This window comes from Trachinotus anak, unplaced genomic scaffold, assembly GCF_046630095.1.
Source record: "Trachinotus anak isolate AG129_WGS33_773 ecotype Australia unplaced genomic scaffold, CSIRO_AGI_Tana_v1 ptg000015l, whole genome shotgun sequence".
Classification (NCBI taxonomy): Eukaryota; Metazoa; Chordata; class Actinopteri; order Carangiformes; family Carangidae; genus Trachinotus; species Trachinotus anak.
The window spans coordinates 15,349,180-15,366,070 of NW_027273866.1; the positions used below are offsets into that span (position 1 = coordinate 15,349,180).

The 16,891-nt window shown below is 43.0% G+C and overlaps 1 protein-coding gene across 4 annotated transcripts; it reads left to right on the forward strand.

Annotated features, from left to right (window-relative positions):
- Positions 1-2,064: 2,064 nt before the first annotated feature.
- shprh (SNF2 histone linker PHD RING helicase) lies at positions 2,065-16,217 on the forward strand. Of its 4 annotated transcripts, none has more exons than XM_071498324.1 (30): positions 2,065-2,178; positions 3,190-3,786; positions 4,312-4,441; positions 4,595-4,813; positions 5,108-5,186; positions 5,716-5,866; positions 6,077-6,179; positions 6,274-6,533; positions 6,625-7,248; positions 7,889-8,140; positions 8,329-8,407; positions 8,567-8,730; positions 8,817-9,073; positions 9,327-9,448; positions 9,714-9,802; positions 10,000-10,092; positions 10,231-10,338; positions 10,563-10,705; positions 10,794-10,967; positions 11,121-11,183; positions 11,297-11,522; positions 11,898-12,035; positions 12,318-12,419; positions 12,540-12,611; positions 13,287-13,475; positions 13,762-13,854; positions 13,948-14,034; positions 14,862-15,040; positions 15,472-15,552; positions 15,641-15,884. In XM_071498324.1, exons 2-30 carry the CDS (start codon positions 3,199-3,201, stop codon positions 15,735-15,737), a joined length of 4,962 nt encoding a protein of 1,653 aa, XP_071354425.1. In that variant the 5' UTR covers positions 2,065-2,178; positions 3,190-3,198; the 3' UTR covers positions 15,738-15,884. The 4 variants fall into 4 exon arrangements, with proteins under 4 accessions (XP_071354425.1, XP_071354424.1, XP_071354426.1 ...); XM_071498323.1 differs by having other exon boundaries at positions 2,073-2,213; positions 15,641-16,217; XM_071498325.1 differs by lacking the exon at positions 2,065-2,178 and adding an exon at positions 2,207-2,334.
- Positions 16,218-16,891: the final 674 nt, after the last annotated feature.

Below are 16,891 nucleotides of genomic sequence, written 5' to 3' on the forward strand. Positions count from 1 at the left end.
ACTCAGTATGTAAAACATGCATCAAAACGTGCAAAAAAGGCAAATATATGATTGTTTTTGCTGTAAAGTGAGTGAAGACCCACGGCATGGAATCAAAACAATAAACATCAACCTTGAACGACACTAAATACTGAATCTGTGGAATAAGAAGTTGTCATTATTACTGAGAAACCCTCTGAGTTTCAGCACCGCGGACAGCTGCCTCTCTCACGGCGGATTCCTACCCTCAGACATGACACACAGCACCGTGATGTGCTCTGTCTGAATCATCTTCCCACCAGCTGACAGCTGACTCCGGCTCCTGATCCGCAGCTCTACAGCCACTGTTTACATCTACATTCCCCACATCGTCACCTCCATGCACACGCATCCCAGTCAGAGCCTGCAGCCCGGTGAACGGAGCAGCAGGTTCAGGAAGTCTGTCTGCAAAGCGCCGCATCTGAAGACCGACAGGACTTCACCTACCTGCACCGGGACATAGCGGCTGTGTCTCCTCTGAAGCAGCCACACCGGACCCCGGCTCTTCTGCTGCGAAAACACGGCGGGACTGACTCTCTCTCTCTCTCTCTCTCTCTCTCTCTCCCCCCTGTGTCTCTCTGTGTCTCTCTGCATCATGAGGTGCCCCCTTCTTCTCCTCTCCCTCACTGCATCTTGAAAGCGGGTCACACTCACTGCAGTGTCCCTGATTTGAAACCACAGGTCACACACGTTAAAAGAAACGATTCAGTGTAATATCAGTCAATGAGGTTGTCTGGGGGGTGAATATTTATACATGTTTAACCTATAGAAATCTCCATGCAGAGAAGATGCAGGCATGACATAGGAACCTGCAAAGCCGTGATAACTGTGCTAAATGTAAGAGCTATGGGCGGTTTTGCACACTCCTAGTGAGAAGTGTAAAAGCACAGTTCAAACTTCGCGTGGATTCGCCCGCAGCGTCGTGGCCGACACCGACACATGTGATGCGCTTTCAGTTCACCGCTGCGGCCCGAGAAAGGCCGAGCTCTGCCGCCGCCCTGCGGCCGATCTGCGGCCCTGCCCCTGCAGCAGCCACTGCTCTTATTCACTCACTTATATTTACACAGGAAAAAAAGAAAAGGTAGTGAGCAAATTAGAAGTAGTGGTTAAAAAGCCTTTTATATTTATATTTATATTTATAGAAAATATTTATATTTATATTATATTTATAGAAAATATTTATATTCATATTTATAGAAAATATTTATATGTATATTTATAGAATTTTTTTATATTTATATTTATAGAAAATATTTATATTTTATATTTATATTTATAGAAATGTTTTATATTTATATTTATAGAAAATGTTTATATTTTATATTTATATTTATAGAAAATGTTTATATTTTATATTTATATTTATAGAATTTTTTTATATTTATATTTATAGAAAATGTTTATATTTTATATTCATATTTCACTTTTCCCAAAAGATTTTATTTTGTTGTGTTTTATGTAACTGCTCAAATATTATGTATTGACAACCAATAAATTACATGGTAGAACTTCTCTGTTTCTAAAGATTACTAAAATGTAACCCTCTGAGAACCTTTGGGGAACGTTACCTTGAGGTTCTCAAGAGGTTAAAGTTTTGCGAACTTTCCTGAAACGTTGCACAAACGAAAAACCTTTAACGAACGTTTCTAGAACGTTCTCCAAACGTCCCCGCAACGTTATCTGTTTGCTGGGTTGTAAGTAAATAAGTATTCTTATGTAATTATGTGACACTTTGTACTGACTTTATATTGATATTTTGGAAAGACCTCTCTTGTAAATGAGAAAATGTTTCTCGAGAAACTTCCTGGTTAAATTAATTAATTATTGATTAATACTAAATTCCCATTTCATCGCTGTCCAAGTATTAAACATCATAAATAGAAATGGAAAATTAAAAATAAATTAAATACGTTACAGTAAAGCATAAATAAATGCAATAAGATCAAACAGAAACCGGTTGAATTCAAAAGTGATTTAAAAAATGTAGATTTAATAATAAGCATGCTTTTATTGTTGTAAATATCCTCCTGCTCTGACCTCACTTCCTGTATTTAAAAATGGCGAACCCCTAGCTTGTAGTCGTTAAATGAAGTGTGTTTTGGTGCCTTTCCGGTGAGATATGTGGAGCCACAGCGGCGTGAGGAGACCCCCGCTGCAGCGGTAGGAACCAGCCGGTCTGTGGGAGAAAATCCAAAGTAAATCTGCTCCTTTTTTATCTTCTTGTTTCCAGTCGGACGATGAAATGCGCATCGATACACACTCGGAGTGTTTTCATCGTTTATGCATCACAGCGCTGTTGTGTGTCTCCCCTGATGTGTGCGTTTGTGTTATTGTACTAACATTAATTAAGTTTATGGTTTATTACGAATAACTAGTGGGAAAGCAGTGATACCAGCTAGTGGAGGAAAGTTAGATACCTCCATGTGATGTTCCCCTTTCACCCAATAACATTATACTGATTCATGAATGACATTTGGGCCTTGGTACAAACAAAACAAACCATCAGCTGAAGTAGATCATTTTAATACTGGGTCTTTTCTGTCTGGATTTTGAAACATTTCCTCTGAAATATGACCTGTTTTTACCTCCTGGGCCTGCTCACATCCTATAAATTTAACATTCTGTGAAGAGACACACTAACTCCACACTAAGACCCTAATCTGTGATGGGCTCACAAATGGATGTTGCTTCATTTTAAGTGGTTTGTCCAAAGCAGTGTATTCAAACTCAAAAAGAACAAGAGCGAGATGTCTTCAAAAACTGGAAGTGCTACGCTCCCAGATAAGAAGCTAAACGCAAGTGATTATTATATTGAAGTAGATATATTAAACAATAGATAATTAGTAATAATACATTTATTTGTTTAGCATTAACATAGTTACAAAGTGCTTTACAGGACAAGATGAAATACAGTCATGATAAAAAAAAGAAGACATAAATAAAAACATAGAACATAGGACCTGGTGAAACAGGATAATAAAAACAGGTAAAAATAGAAAAATTATTTCAGAATTTTTAAAGCTGTTCTCAGTGACTTTTTGGTGTTAAAGAGAAACTCACTCTGTCTACCAAATGTAGATATGTGTCATATGCCACTAAAGGTGTAATAAGAATATTTAAGGTGGAATTATTATTTTTTTGTAATCAACACTCCATTTACTTTCCTTGTAGAGTTTAGTCATGAGTGGCCGGAGAAAGAGGGCCCCTCCTGTGAGGGTCGATGAAGAAGCCAAGAAGAGGTTGGAGTGGAACATGCTGGATGATCGCAAGAACGAGGCGATCCAGGAGGACGACGGCCTGACACCAACCTGCTCCCTTCTTCCAGTCGACCCCACTCCCAGCAGCTCCTTCCTCTCAGCCACAGAGGACGTCACAGAGGCCGCCTGCAGCCGCTCTGCCCGCCTCACGGACGAAGCCCCCGGCACGTCGTCAGAGGGCGCTGCCACCTCAGCCTCTCTGGCGCTGACTGTTGTGCCGGTGTCGAAGCTGGGCCACATCTGGAAGGCGCTCATTGGGGAGTTCAGCGTTCGTCCGGCCTGGCTGCCGTGTGACTGCGATCAGAGAGCGTTCACGCTCCACAGGATGGGCGAGCAGCTCTGCCTCAGCTACAGCAGCTGTGATGAGAGCTCAGGACTGCAGTGGAAGCCTGATGAGGACACCTGCACAGCGGAGTGCGGCCTCCGTCGGATCCCGCTGGAGGAGCTCGACTGGCTGCAGAAGAGGAGGGTGATGCAGCTCTGCCACCAGACGAAAGAGGAGTCTCTCAAAGTAAGAGTGCAGTTAGTGCTCTTAATTCTAATACATTACATCTCTGCACTGCTCGGCACTTTGTCTTTATCCTTTGTGGAGTTATTTTCCTTGCTTTATCATCTATTCTGAATCACGTACTTTTAACGTCTTCAGTTGTACATGTAAGTTAAATGCAGCTAAACATCAAATTTGAGCCTTGGTCTGAAGAAAACAAGTCAATTCTTTGCTTTGTGCAGGCTTTCATAGTTGATTTCAGGGCATATCATGTATTTATTGGGGAGTTGGCAGCAGAGACGAAGGGAGAGATGAGGAATGACATGAAAATAGGACCTTGTGATAAATGGACGTTGCCTTAAACCCCTCGGTCACCAGGGCGCAAGACTCTTCAGGGTTTCATTCAAAATAAAAATTAACACAACACAATGACTTATTGAGCTTATCTTTTGCTGACTAGTTAGTTGTTTTTCCAATCCACCAAATCCACTGTCAGAGTCTCTGGTGGGAGCGCACTCACTTCAGCTGCTGTCTGTCTGCGTGTGGCAGGTGGGGATTTACTTACTGGAAACTGGGCTCGGGAAGCCGGACTTCCTCAGTGAGGGAAACGCTCGGCTGAAGAAAGCAAATCAAGTAATGCAGAAGTTAATGGAGTATTTCTATGATTTCATTATCCCTGGTAAGTGTCTGGTCCTGATGTCTAATGCACACTGTGATCTTAACTTCTTCTTCTTCCCTTAACTTTTAATGTAAAGCAACGTGAGGCTTAAATCAAGTATAACCCTCGATCATAATAATACACAAACACCCTCCTGATGTGTTTTCTATGTAGAAGTTGTAGAAAATGAGGAGGAGGAGTGTGACACCGACCTGGAGAGACAAAATGTGGAGGAGCTCTATGATTACGTCAGACATCTGCACCAAAGAGAGAGCCAGGAGGTGACCTATGACGTCCAGCACAAGGCTCTTATTCCTGTGCTCAGGCCCTATCAGAGCCAGGCCGTCAACTGGATGCTGAGGAGAGAAAAATACAGGAACACTTCACACAAAGGTACCGTGCCCTGATTTCCCTGCTGCGCACACTGAATTTTGAGTGGTAATTATTTGTATCTTCTTGTGAATCAGTCTTTTTAGACTGAAATCCCTGAAGTTTTAGGTGATAAAGTCGTAGTGGCAACATAAAATAACACATTTGTTTTTCCCTTGAGCATATTAACTATAAATCATGTATATATTTAATTCATTTTACAGCCAACAAGATATATTTTTACACTATTGAAGTCTTTAAGAACAGAACTGATTTTACTAAAGCAAAGCAAATTAGATATTTACAATTTCATTGCAGAACAATCGCTGCATTTCCTCTGGCGGGAGTTGGTCACTTTGTGTGGCAAGAAGTTGTTCTACAACCCTTTCACTGGCTGGTAAGAGCTTATGTCCCCTCATGGTAAAGGCTCAGTGCTGTGTATCTGCACAGTCTGCAGTCTGTAGTCTGAAATGTTTGTCAGTGAATCTGTTGCCTTCTCTTTGCAACATAAGTGGAAATAATTCATTCTGTGCTGGTTAAAACACAGAAAATGTGCATCTGAAAAGCAGCAATGTGTCCGAAAGACCTAATAAACCTCACTGTCAGTAGTTTTTGTGTGGACTAGTTTTCTGTTGCTTTTCAAACAAAAAGCATGAAATTATATTAAGCCACATTGTTTTGGAGCAGATGTGTTGGAGGCTCATATCTGAAAACCTCAAATCAAAGCCATCTGCACGGTGAAGCTCCTGTAGGAGTAGTGGTGGTTTGTTTTTGTAATTTGGATTAACTGACCCTTTAACCATGTTTTTGTGGTTGCACAGCACTTCTGTCTTGTTGCAAGTATGAGAGACGTTCTCAGTAGTTTCTTGAAGGCATTTTGGGTTTTCAACAAATTACTTTATTCTTTTTTTTTTTTTTTTTGGCAGCTTAATTCGAGAATTTCCACTGTCGGGCATCGAGTGGCCAGGTGGGATTCTGGCTGATGAGATGGGGCTCGGAAAGACGGTGGAAGTTCTGGCTCTCATCCTGTTTCACACTCGGCAGGACCTGGAGCAGGAGGCCCTCACCCTGCCGGTGGTGAGGATCAGTGGGCAGCTAGAGTTAAAAATACTGTTTGTTAAAAATATAGAATTTCACTTTTTATTATTTACAGTCGTAGGAACAGTTATATGAATTTAGTTTCATTTTTATCTTTATTTTAAAGCACTCTGTATAAAAGGCATCAGCTTAATTGTGAAATGGAAAATGTTCTGTGTTTTCATGATCATGTATCTCTTGGTTTTGCAGGGAAAATCTGTGAATTACTTTGTTCCTCCTCCTCCATTAGAAAGAAAGAAAGTAATCCGCTGCAAGTCCGAGGCTCAGCCTAAACTGAAGATATCTTACCCGAGTACGTCGCTCGCAGTCCTCTCAGACATCACAGCTTCTGTTGTCTTCGCAGTTTGATTTAAATTCACGGCAACATGTTGTGTATTTCCCTGCAGCTGTGCGCGTCATGCTGCTCACTGCGATAAAGGAAATGAGATCCGGCAAAGGAGCCTCAGTCAACGCCATCTTCACCTATATCCGCGCCACTTACGGTTATGACCTCTTAAAGAACCGCAACCACATAAAGAAGACGCTGGTGAAGCTGATAGATGAAGGACTGGTGGAACGGGTTAAAGGTCGTGGCTTGGCAGGATCATTTAAGCTGGGGAAGAACTACAAAGAGACAAAGAAGACACTAGCAGGAGCATCCAAGTCTGTAAGAATAAACAGCTTCCAATATGAATCATTTATGCCACAAATATTACTTTGTTGTAACATCAACCTTTTGTCTGTCTTCTTCTTTTTAGATTTCAAAAAACACGGAGGGCACGCCCAGGAAAATGTTTCAGAGACGAGCAAAAGAGAAGGCAGAGGCAGCTCTGCAGAACTCTCTTACAGAAGATCAGAGGGATCTGAGCCCCCCTTCATCAGACTGTCCTGGAGCAGAAGACACAGAGACGAAGAAGGAGTGGGATGAAAGTCTGAGTGAGAAAGCAGATCAGTCAGATGACACGCTGGATACGTCCACGACGTCCTTACAGATGTCTCAGGAGAAAGGTGAGGCAGACACGCAGGACATGCCCAGAATGGACGAGCTACCTGAAGAGAGAGGGGAAGAAACCCCCACCAGGGCGTCTGTGGTCCCTTTCAACACCCCAGACTACCGCTTTGAGTGCATCTGTGGCGAACTGGGCATTATTGACTACAAGGCCCGTGTCCAGTGTATGAACTGTCAGCTGTGGCAGCATGCCGACTGCGTGAACTACAAAGAGGAAAGCCTCGAAACGACCCCTTTCTACTGCCCTCACTGCCTGGTCGCCATGAAACCCGTCTCCACCGGCGCCACCCTCATCATCTCCCCGAGCTCCATCTGCCACCAGTGGGTGGAGGAGATCAACCGACACATCAGGTCCTCCTCGCTCCGAGTGCTGGTGAGAAAGCAGATGCACACATTAGACCAAAGCTTAAGATGTTCAGTCTCAGCGACTCCAGATGTGATCGTTCTTCCTGTTGCTGGTTGAGTATTGAACTAGAAAAGTCCACATTTCCTCCTGAATTTTTGAACTTTTATTTCCCACCTTTATTCAATAAAAATAAAGCAGGAAATCAGACTCGAGTGATATAAGTTCAGTTTTTCTTCCCATTTCTACATAATGCAGAACATCTGGCTCATCCCACATGGCTTTATAAAACACTGCATGCTCTGTTAATACATGTGTGTACGTGACACTCAAATGCAAGGTTAGTTATCGCACCAGCTGCTGATCATGGCCGGTGTGTGTGTTTCGTGAGGTCCAATGAGAGTTGGCCAGGATGTTGAACCACATTAAAAGATAACATGATCTAACACGCAGGCCTTTATCTGAAGTTTTACATGGTTAAAGCTGAGAAGTGTGATGTCGTGTTCTCTGCAGCAGATGCTGTGTTCACGTTCAACTTGTTGCACGACCCAGATTTAATTCCAAAACAGTTACATTTGCACATGAACAAGTGTTTGTTAAGAATATGAATCTATAACACATGCACATACAGAACTGTTGAGATGAATGAATATGTCTGCTTTCCCCTCAGGTTTATCAGGGCGTGAAGAAACATGGGTTCATCCAGCCACACATGCTCGCCGAGCAGGATGTGGTCATCACCACCTACGATGTGCTGCGGTCAGAGCTCAACTACGTCGACATTCCCCACAGTAACAGCAAGGACGGGCGCCGCTTCCGCAACCAGAAGCGCTACATGGCCGTTCCCAGTCCCCTGGTGGCTGTGGAGTGGTGGCGCATCTGTCTGGACGAGGCTCAGATGGTTGAATGTCCAACTGCCAAGGTACGAGTCGGAGAGAATCCAGGATTCAAGGCCTGTGGTTTGATTAGGTTTTATAATAGAGTGGATAATAAAGCTTTCTGGGTTCCGTAGGAAGTTTTCATGTTGCTAACTTATCAAACTGTGTGTTGTGTACAGTATTTTATTTCAGTTTGCCTGTGGAAACGTTGTCTCTGTTTCTGTCCTGTCAGGCTGCAGAGATGGCTCTGCGTCTCGCATCCGTCAACCGCTGGTGTGTCAGTGGCACTCCGGTCCAGAGAGGCTTAGAAGGTAAAACCAAGAAAATCTTAACACTGCAAAGAGTTATCGCTTGTAAGAAAGCAGGCCTTGAATAAGAGACTGTGGTTAGACTCTTGTTTATTGAGGATTTTTTTTGATGGCTGGGAGTCCAGAGAGAGACTGATGAAACTGACTTTGCTCTGTGTCCAGATCTGTATGGCCTTGTCCTTTTTCTGGGAGTTGACCCCTACTGGGTGAAGCACTGGTGGGTTCAGCTGCTTTATCGCCCTTATCGTCGTGGAAACACTGAGCCTCTATACAATGTAATCGCTCAGTTACTATGGCGATCAGCTAAAAAAGACGTCATTGATCAGGTAGGTTTTTAAAAGTTCTGAATTGCTCATTTCAGAGGATTTAACTAAAACGTTTGATGATCCTATTTTCTTCTTCTGTTTTCCAGATCCAGATTCCCCCCCAGACAGAAGAGGTGCACTGGCTGCACTTCTCGCCCGTCGAGGGTCATTTCTACCACCGCCAGCACGAGGTCTGCTCGCAGGACGCTCTGGTCAAACTCAGGAAGATCTCTGACTGGAGCCTGAAACTTGGCAGCCTCGACCGCCGCACCGTCAACACCATCCTGTGCCCGCTGCTGAGGCTGCGTCAGGCCTGCTGCCATCCGCAGGCTGTGAGGGGGGAGTTCCTGCCTCTGCAGAAAAGGTAGATGACCCTTGATATTATGTTTTCAAGACACTCATTGGAGAAGAGAGGTTCTTTTCTGAAGACAGCTGCACCAGTTAATTAACAATTTGCTGGACTAAATGGAGTCTCACAGCATTAGTAATGGCAAAAGACCGCAGCAACTTTCTTTGTCAAAGACACAGTATGCAGTTGTGTTTATTTAAAGCTGACCCATTCTGTGTAATTTGGGTTTGAGGGTTTGTTAAGTGGGTTTGTCTGGTCCCCTCCCCAGCACCATGACGATGGAGGAGCTCCTGAAGTCCCTGCAGAAGAAATGTCGAGTGGAGTGTGAAGAAGCTCACAGACAATTGGTCTGCGCGCTCAATGGCCTGGCTGGAATTCACATCATCAGAAGTATAAAACCCCACTTCTCTTCTTCTGCTTCCTCTTCTCCCAGTTTCCCATGGGAATCAGTTCAAACAAAACACAAGCCATGGTCTCACCTTTATGTCTCTCAACACGTTTTGTAGCGGGATGTTTTGTTGAAGCCAGGCTCAGTAAGGCGATATGTATAAAGTGGTTGAGTATAATGTAGCTCGTATAGCGCGTCTCATTCACTCTATATGAGACGGACGCGTCGAGTGTCACTGACGGTGCCTGTTTCCTTTGCCACCTGCAGATGAGTTTGTAGAGGCAGCAGAGATGTATAGAGAAGTGCTTCGTTCCTCAGAGGAGCACAAAGACAGACTGAAAACAGATTCTTTACAGGTACGTGGCCTCATCCTGTTCTCTTCATTCATTACTGGAACAAACCTGACAAAACATCTGCTCATATAGGGTTAAATATTTACATCAAAACAGATAAATTGAAAACATATTGATTCCTGACAGATATAATAACTGTGATCAAAATAGATGCTCCCTGACTTTACTTTTGTGTGTTTTTTACTGTTGTGGTGAAATAGAGACTTCATGCTACCCACAATTTGATGGAACTGCTGAGTGCAAAGCATCCTGGGATACCTCCTACGCTGAGAGATGACAGACTAAGTGAGGAGGTAATGTATAAATATTTCTCATTAACGCTGAGAATCAAACCTGTGCTCTCTAATGTCGGTCGACCTCGCAGAGCTTGTTTTTGAGAACACACATCACAGCTGTGGCCTCTGTCGCTCTCCTCCTCTACGTCTCTTCAGGCCGAGCAGCTGCGACAGCACTACATGACCAAATATGACTCGGAGGTGGCGGACGCCCATCAGGGCCTGCAGCCAGTGCTACAGAACATCAAAGAGCTGAAACGCAAAGTGAGAAACTTCTTCCTTCTTCTTGTCTCGCATAAAATAATAAATAATAATACATATCTGGACACACTGACTGTATTGATCTGTATTTGGAGTAATATTGTGATCAAGACAGACCCCAGAACTGATTTTCTTCATATATCAGATTGTAAATGGCAGTTTTTGCGCATAATCTAGATTATAAAATCCTTTAAATGAAAAATATAACACAAACTCTCTCTGTCAAGGTCAAGCTGAACTCCCCCTGGTGGCTGGATGTGATTCAGAGGTCGATCCGCTGCTCCAACGACGACGACCTGGTGTCCCGCATCAAGAACGAGCTGACATCCAGCTACAAACAACAAGCCAGCAAGCTCTCCATGGCTGACAAGTACAGACTCCACGTCACAAAATGAGATGATAGTTCCTGTTTATCCTCAGACAAACATGTACTCAAAAGCAAATGCGTTGTCCTGCAGGTTCCGTGACGCCTGTGGTCTGCAGTTCCTGCTCACCACACAGATGCAAGATCTGATGAAATCCCAGAAGACTGTACAAGACGCAGTGAAGAGTCTCGAAGGCCCAGCTTCAAAGAAAGTGATTGACGAGGTCACCATCTGTCACCTCAGGCCTATGAGGCTGCCACTCAACAAGTGAGATATTCAGGAATTTACACACAAATTTGAACCTTTCAGCACAGCTTCTGAATGTGTTTCATAACCGTTAGCAACAAGAAACTTTGCTTTTTCTATTTTGACAGATCATTTCTATCATAACTAATGTTTCCCTCTTTTCCCTCATTTTAGCTGTGTCTTCTGCAAAGCAGATGAACTTTTCATAGATTATGAGTCCAAACTCTTTTCTCACACGTAAGTAGAACAATACTTTTAGATTTGTCACATCATTACTTGCATTCCATGAAAACATAGAGTTGTGACTTGAACCCCCCCTCCACACACACACACACACACCACCTCGACAGGGTGAAGGGTCAGACGGCCATCTTTGAAGAAATGATTGAGGATGAGGAGGGGCTGGTGGACGACCGCCTCCCCACCACCAGCCGAGGACTGTGGGCGGCCAGCGAGACCGAGCGCACCCTGAAGGCCATCCTGTCGTTTGCCAAAGCTAAGCGCATGGATCCCGAGCTGGTGGAGGAGGGCAACACTTTCATGGAGCTGTTTGAGAACTGGAAGAAGGAGTACAAGGTTTGTACACACACCCTCAAGCCCTCTGTTTATTTTCAAGCAAGCAGAACCTGTTTAAAGTACAAGTAACACCAGATTCTTGTACAACAATTTAAAAAGCTGTACGTCCCCTTCCTGTGTCTCTGTTTGAGACAAAATCTGAAAATGTGTTTGTAAATTTGAATTGAATGGTTTAAAAGTAGGCTTCAAATTGAACATAAAGTGTGTTTGTGTCCTAGTGATGTTTCTAGAGAATGTGAGAGAGAAAATCAGTAAAAGCGTGAGTTTGATTGTTGAATTCAACAGGGGGGGAGTTTGTGTGTGCTAAAAAAATTCAAACTTTTGGAAAGGCAGAATCAGTGTCATGGAGTGAGAGCTGCCTCGGTCTCTCCTCAGGTGCTGCACGAGTACTGGATGGTGCTGAGGAATCACGTGTCAGCCATCGATGAGCTGGGGATGGCCACAGAGAGGCTACGTGTGCGTCTCCCTGACGAGCCGAAGCCCAAACTGCTGCACATCATCGAGCCACATGAGGTGAAGTAAAGACAACGACACACCTGTTATTACAACCTACCTGTTATTAGTCAGTTTTATTTATATAGCACAATATTACAAATCACAAATTTGCCTAATGTAAACTTTGACTCTCTGTTGACCTGATTGTTTCACAGTGATCTGCAGTTTAACTTTAATTTGAATAAACTTTCTTCAAAATGTTGTAACTAACCTGAGCGTGTACAGAATATCCTCTCATTGAAGATCTGTTGAGAGCAAAAGTTTCGGGCTTAACTATTCTTACTGCATTCCTGACCTCAGGTGGAGCAGAACAGAGTCAAGCTTCTGAACGACCAGGCAGTGGCCAAGTCTCAGCTTCAGAAGAAGCTCGGCCAGTTTCTGTATCTCACAAATCTGGAGAAGGTAATTTACTCTTCATAGTACCTGCAAAGAGCATAAATTCTTCAGTGGCTCATTCAGAGACTTAATCTCAGGTGTTCTGGTACAATCTCATTCTAATTAGCATAAATTCCTTTGTTCCAGTCCCAGGACAAGTCCACCGGAGGACTCAACCCAGAGCCATGTCCCATCTGTGCTCGGCCCCTGGGACAGGAAGTGAGCATTTTTACTGTTTTACATATTTTATTTTGTCAGTGTTATTATGTCTTTGCTGACTTTTTAATGAACAATGGCTCGATTTAATGTTTAAAATGAAAACCTGTTCCTGAGGGATGATCTGGACAAAACTGGCCAGGGAGTGTGGTCACATCTGATCTGAAGCTGATTCCTCCTCCTCCGGGATTTTGGCCTTTGGTTGATACCATGTGTGTGGTCAGACATGTGTAGACACACAGGTGGAAGGTTTCACCTGTCTGATGTTTTCATTTTTCAGTTTGTGGCTGAGTCACTTTGTCAAACTGAAGTTGCTGTCTTTTCCCACATAAACAACATGTTTTTGACAGCTTTATTTCTACATTTCTTTCTTCAATAAGCATCTTCTCTTTGGTTTCCCTTTGCTCCAGGAATACAGTTCAAAATTTATCACTTACACAGCATTAAATCAAAGGCTCTTCTTGCACTTCCAAACTTTAGATTTTCTACCTTTCAGAATCCACGCTACTTCTATGTGTTTTTTAAATGTCTGCAAGGAAAAGACCTTTTAACTCACTTGTGGTTTTATATCTCCTGAACTACTTTAGGCTGCTTGTAACTATGTTAAGAAAAGTGCTACATTTCCCAGCAGCGTCTTCCTCTGCGCTCATAATTTCTTGTCTCCTCTCTCTTTCCCAGTGGGCCGTGCTGACTTGTGGCCACTGCTTCTGTAACGAGTGCATCGCCATCATTGTGGAGCAGTACAGCGTGGGCTCGAGGCGGCGTGCCATCAAGTGTGCCATTTGTAGGCAGACCACGTCCCACACAGAGATCTCCTATGTGTTCACCACACAGTCGTCCAGTCAGGACCAGGACATCCCGGTCAAGGTCAGTCAGCGTCTTCATGTAAAACAGGCCCATGTCACTTACAGCTGGATCCAGATGTAATGATTGTTCAGATTAGTTCCATCTGGCTTCACTGTCAAAAAGTTTACAAATGTATTTTGTTGCTCCCCTGAATCATTTAGATGTTATTTATGACTCTAAATGCTACTTATTAGGAGATTATCCTTTAATTCATGCCTCATAATGAATGTAATTAAACACAGCTCGGGTCAGGCCATTGCTTGCTGACGGCTCCATAGTCTAACTGTCCTCTTCCTGTGTCTGTCAGGGAAGCCACTCTACCAAAGTGGAGGCCGTGGTGAGAACACTGAAGAAGATTCAAGTGATCGACCCCGGGGCCAAGTGCCTCGTTTTCTCCACGGTAACCATGAACTGTCCCTGCTCTGTGAGGTGGTGATTTCATTTGATGATTTAGTTTGATGACTCAGTTAGTTTCTGTTCCTCTCCTGCGCAGTGGCAGAGCGTCCTGGACATCATCGCCAAGGCTTTGTTTGACAACAACATGGAGTTCTCACAAATCAACGGGATTCACAAATTTCAGGTTTGACCATTTCTACATAACACAGAGCTGCTTTTTCCCACTTTGTTTGCACTCTGCACCATCCACCACTACGACTACTCCCCCTGCTGCTACACAATTTAAAGTTTATAACAAGTTGTCCAATATATTTCCTCCACACCCGCAGAGATGATTCCTATCACTTGTCTTTGAGTTTAAATTGATTTCATGACTTGCAAACTTCTCCTTGGGCTTTAAAAGAAACCCTGATCCTATTATGGTGGAAATCCAAGATCCAGATTACCTGCAAAATCCAATCATTTGGCCTTTTGCTCGAAGTTTTATCTTCAGAATATTTCAAGGAACTTCATTTCCCAGTTTGAGAGATACCGTGCTGACAGACATACCCCTGAATATCTCATGCCTGCCATTCATACTGACCTCAGCTTCTTACAATGGAGTTTCCTCTCTGACCACTTATCTGTAAAACCTGGAACCAGATTTTTATTTTCTATTAAAATTCTTTTAATTCTGTTAATTTAGTTTTAATTAAACCCAATAATTAATCCATAGTTTCAGTGGGTGACCTCGGATTAAAGATCCAACAACCCACTAAAAAGGACTGAGTCAGGTTGGGCTACAGGAGAGAGGTGTGGCATCCTGTGATCCCCATTTTGTTTCAGAAGCTCCTCTAAGAGGAAAAATATAAAGAGTAAACTCTGAATACTTAGATTTGATTTTGTTGGCAAGAAAAAAGAAAAAATCTTTCATGCAAACAAATAAATCACATGCAAAATAAAATGTATTTGTAGATATCTGCTCATCCAGGTGTGATTCTAACAATCCTTTTATTGACGTCAATGTTCCAGGAGAATCTGAGCTCCTTCAAGTACGAAGAGAAGATGAACATTCTCCTCCTTCCTCTCCACACGGGCTCCAACGGCCTGAACATCATTGAAGCGACTCACGTGCTGCTAGTCGAGCCCATCCTCAACCCAGCTCATGAGCTCCAGGCCATCGGCAGGGTGCACCGGATTGGCCAAACCAAGTAAGAGGCAGGGAGTTCAGGGTGCCAGTAAACTGCCATGTTTAGATCTGCAGATGCAACAAAATGAAGAGCTAACATTTTGTGCAGCGTGCAAGTAGTGCTGCTGTTTGTTTTCATGCTAATAGGTTGGACGGTTTGGACAAGAAGAGCTTCTACCAGTAGTGAACCACAAAATACTAGACCAAGGGAATATGTCAATACTCTGGGAAATACGCTCACTGACTTTCTGCATTAGATAAAGTTAGAAAAGAAAATCAACATCACTCTCATGTCTGTACTGTAAATACAATAAGGGCTTAAAAAGAAGATAAAAACCAGAAGAACTAAGTGTAAAAATGACAGGTTGTGGTTTTACAGGGAGCAAAACCAGCAGTGTGTCCGGGAGCCTGTTTTGTACACTCAGCATAATTTCACTTTTCTCTTTCCACCAGGCCGACATTTGTTCACAGATTCCTCATTAAATCCACTATTGAAGAGAGAATGCAGGCAATGCTGAAGACAGCGGAGAAGAGGTAAGGGAATGGAAATTGGATTTAAATTTTGACATCTTAAGGTCGGACGCGGCGGCTGCAAAGTAACAATAAATGCTTTTTTTTCTAGTCACACCAGCACAGCCATGAAGCACTCGGAGGCTGCGGTACTGACAGTGGCTGACCTCGCTGATCTGTTTACGGAAGATACTGAACCTCTGGAGTGAGTCCGAACACCAAGGGACGCCTGCTGAAGACTCAAAGACAGCTCACTCTTTACACAGTGGTGATAGACGCACTCTGATTTTGCACATTCCACTTTTTTATATGAGCATCCTGAAAGTATCCAGTGCATTTCCAAAAAAAGATATTTTAGCAAATCACTGACAGCAGACTCCAACACGTGTCTTATTTGTACTCTAGATCAAATTTTAAATCTGTTTGGAGTATTTGTGCGTTTGGGTCATTTGTCATTGTTTTAACTTAACTGATTCAGTAACCACAGCTGTCCAAGTACATATTTGATGGTCATGTTTGACTGGACTGTACAGTTCTGTTATTTGTTTTAATCTAATATAACTGTGTGCATTATATGCAGCTTCAATGTAAGGCCTGACAGATGAACATAGAGAAATTCAGATGCTGAAATCACATCAGTGATGGAGGCTTTCTCACAACATTCAGGAAATAAAAATCTCTTGATTACAGACTGTCACTCTGTTATGGCTGTTTTTGTCTGGTGCTTTATTTCTACGCAGTAAAAGTGGAGGCAGGAAGGAAGCCATTGACCTTTACTCACTTCTGACCTCGACTCACTTTTAGGTCTTTACAATAAGAGCAGAAGCGAGAGATTACAGCAGGATTCTCCTCTTCCAGACAATCTTCTTTAAGCTGTTTGTCTGTTAAGACAGTTCGGCCTAACACTTGAGCCTGTCTTATTTGCAAGACAAAAAAAGAAGATTCAGTGTCTTGGAAACTAATCTTGTAAATCAAACTCATAAAAGTCAGAGGTTTTCTGCCTCGTTGCAGCAGTTTTCTTTCTTTTCCTGCCACTTTACAAACTCTCTGAGCAACTTTAACAGATATAAATCTGGTCCTTACATTTTCCTTGTTTTAGAGCTTGTGATGAAAATAATAATCTTTCCTTTCTTGTGTTTGCCTGCCCGAGTATTTTATGGTCTGTTCCACCACACACATACAGTCACAGGTCCTTGGCATCATCACTGAATTGTCCTTGACTCGTAATGAGTTTCTTTTTGCCTGACTGACTGGGATTCCCGCACCAGTAAAGATTTTAAAATGTCCAGACAAAGGATGTAGACAACAAAGAGCCCAGCCCAGTACTGTTGTTCCACTTTGCATGGTTACCAGACTTCTTGTT

Excerpts from the sequence above, each read along its gene's own strand:
- shprh (XM_071498324.1), top strand. The coding sequence starts at position 3,199 with ATGAGTGGCCGGAGAAAGAGGGCCCCTCCTGTGAGGGTCGATGAAGAA. Across the intron at positions 7,249-7,888 it reads CCTCCTCGCTCCGAGTGCTG|GTTTATCAGGGCGTGAAGAA; the intron begins GTGAGAAAGCAG and ends CTTTCCCCTCAG. Across the intron at positions 11,184-11,296 it reads TCCAAACTCTTTTCTCACAC|GGTGAAGGGTCAGACGGCCA; the intron begins GTAAGTAGAACA and ends CCACCTCGACAG.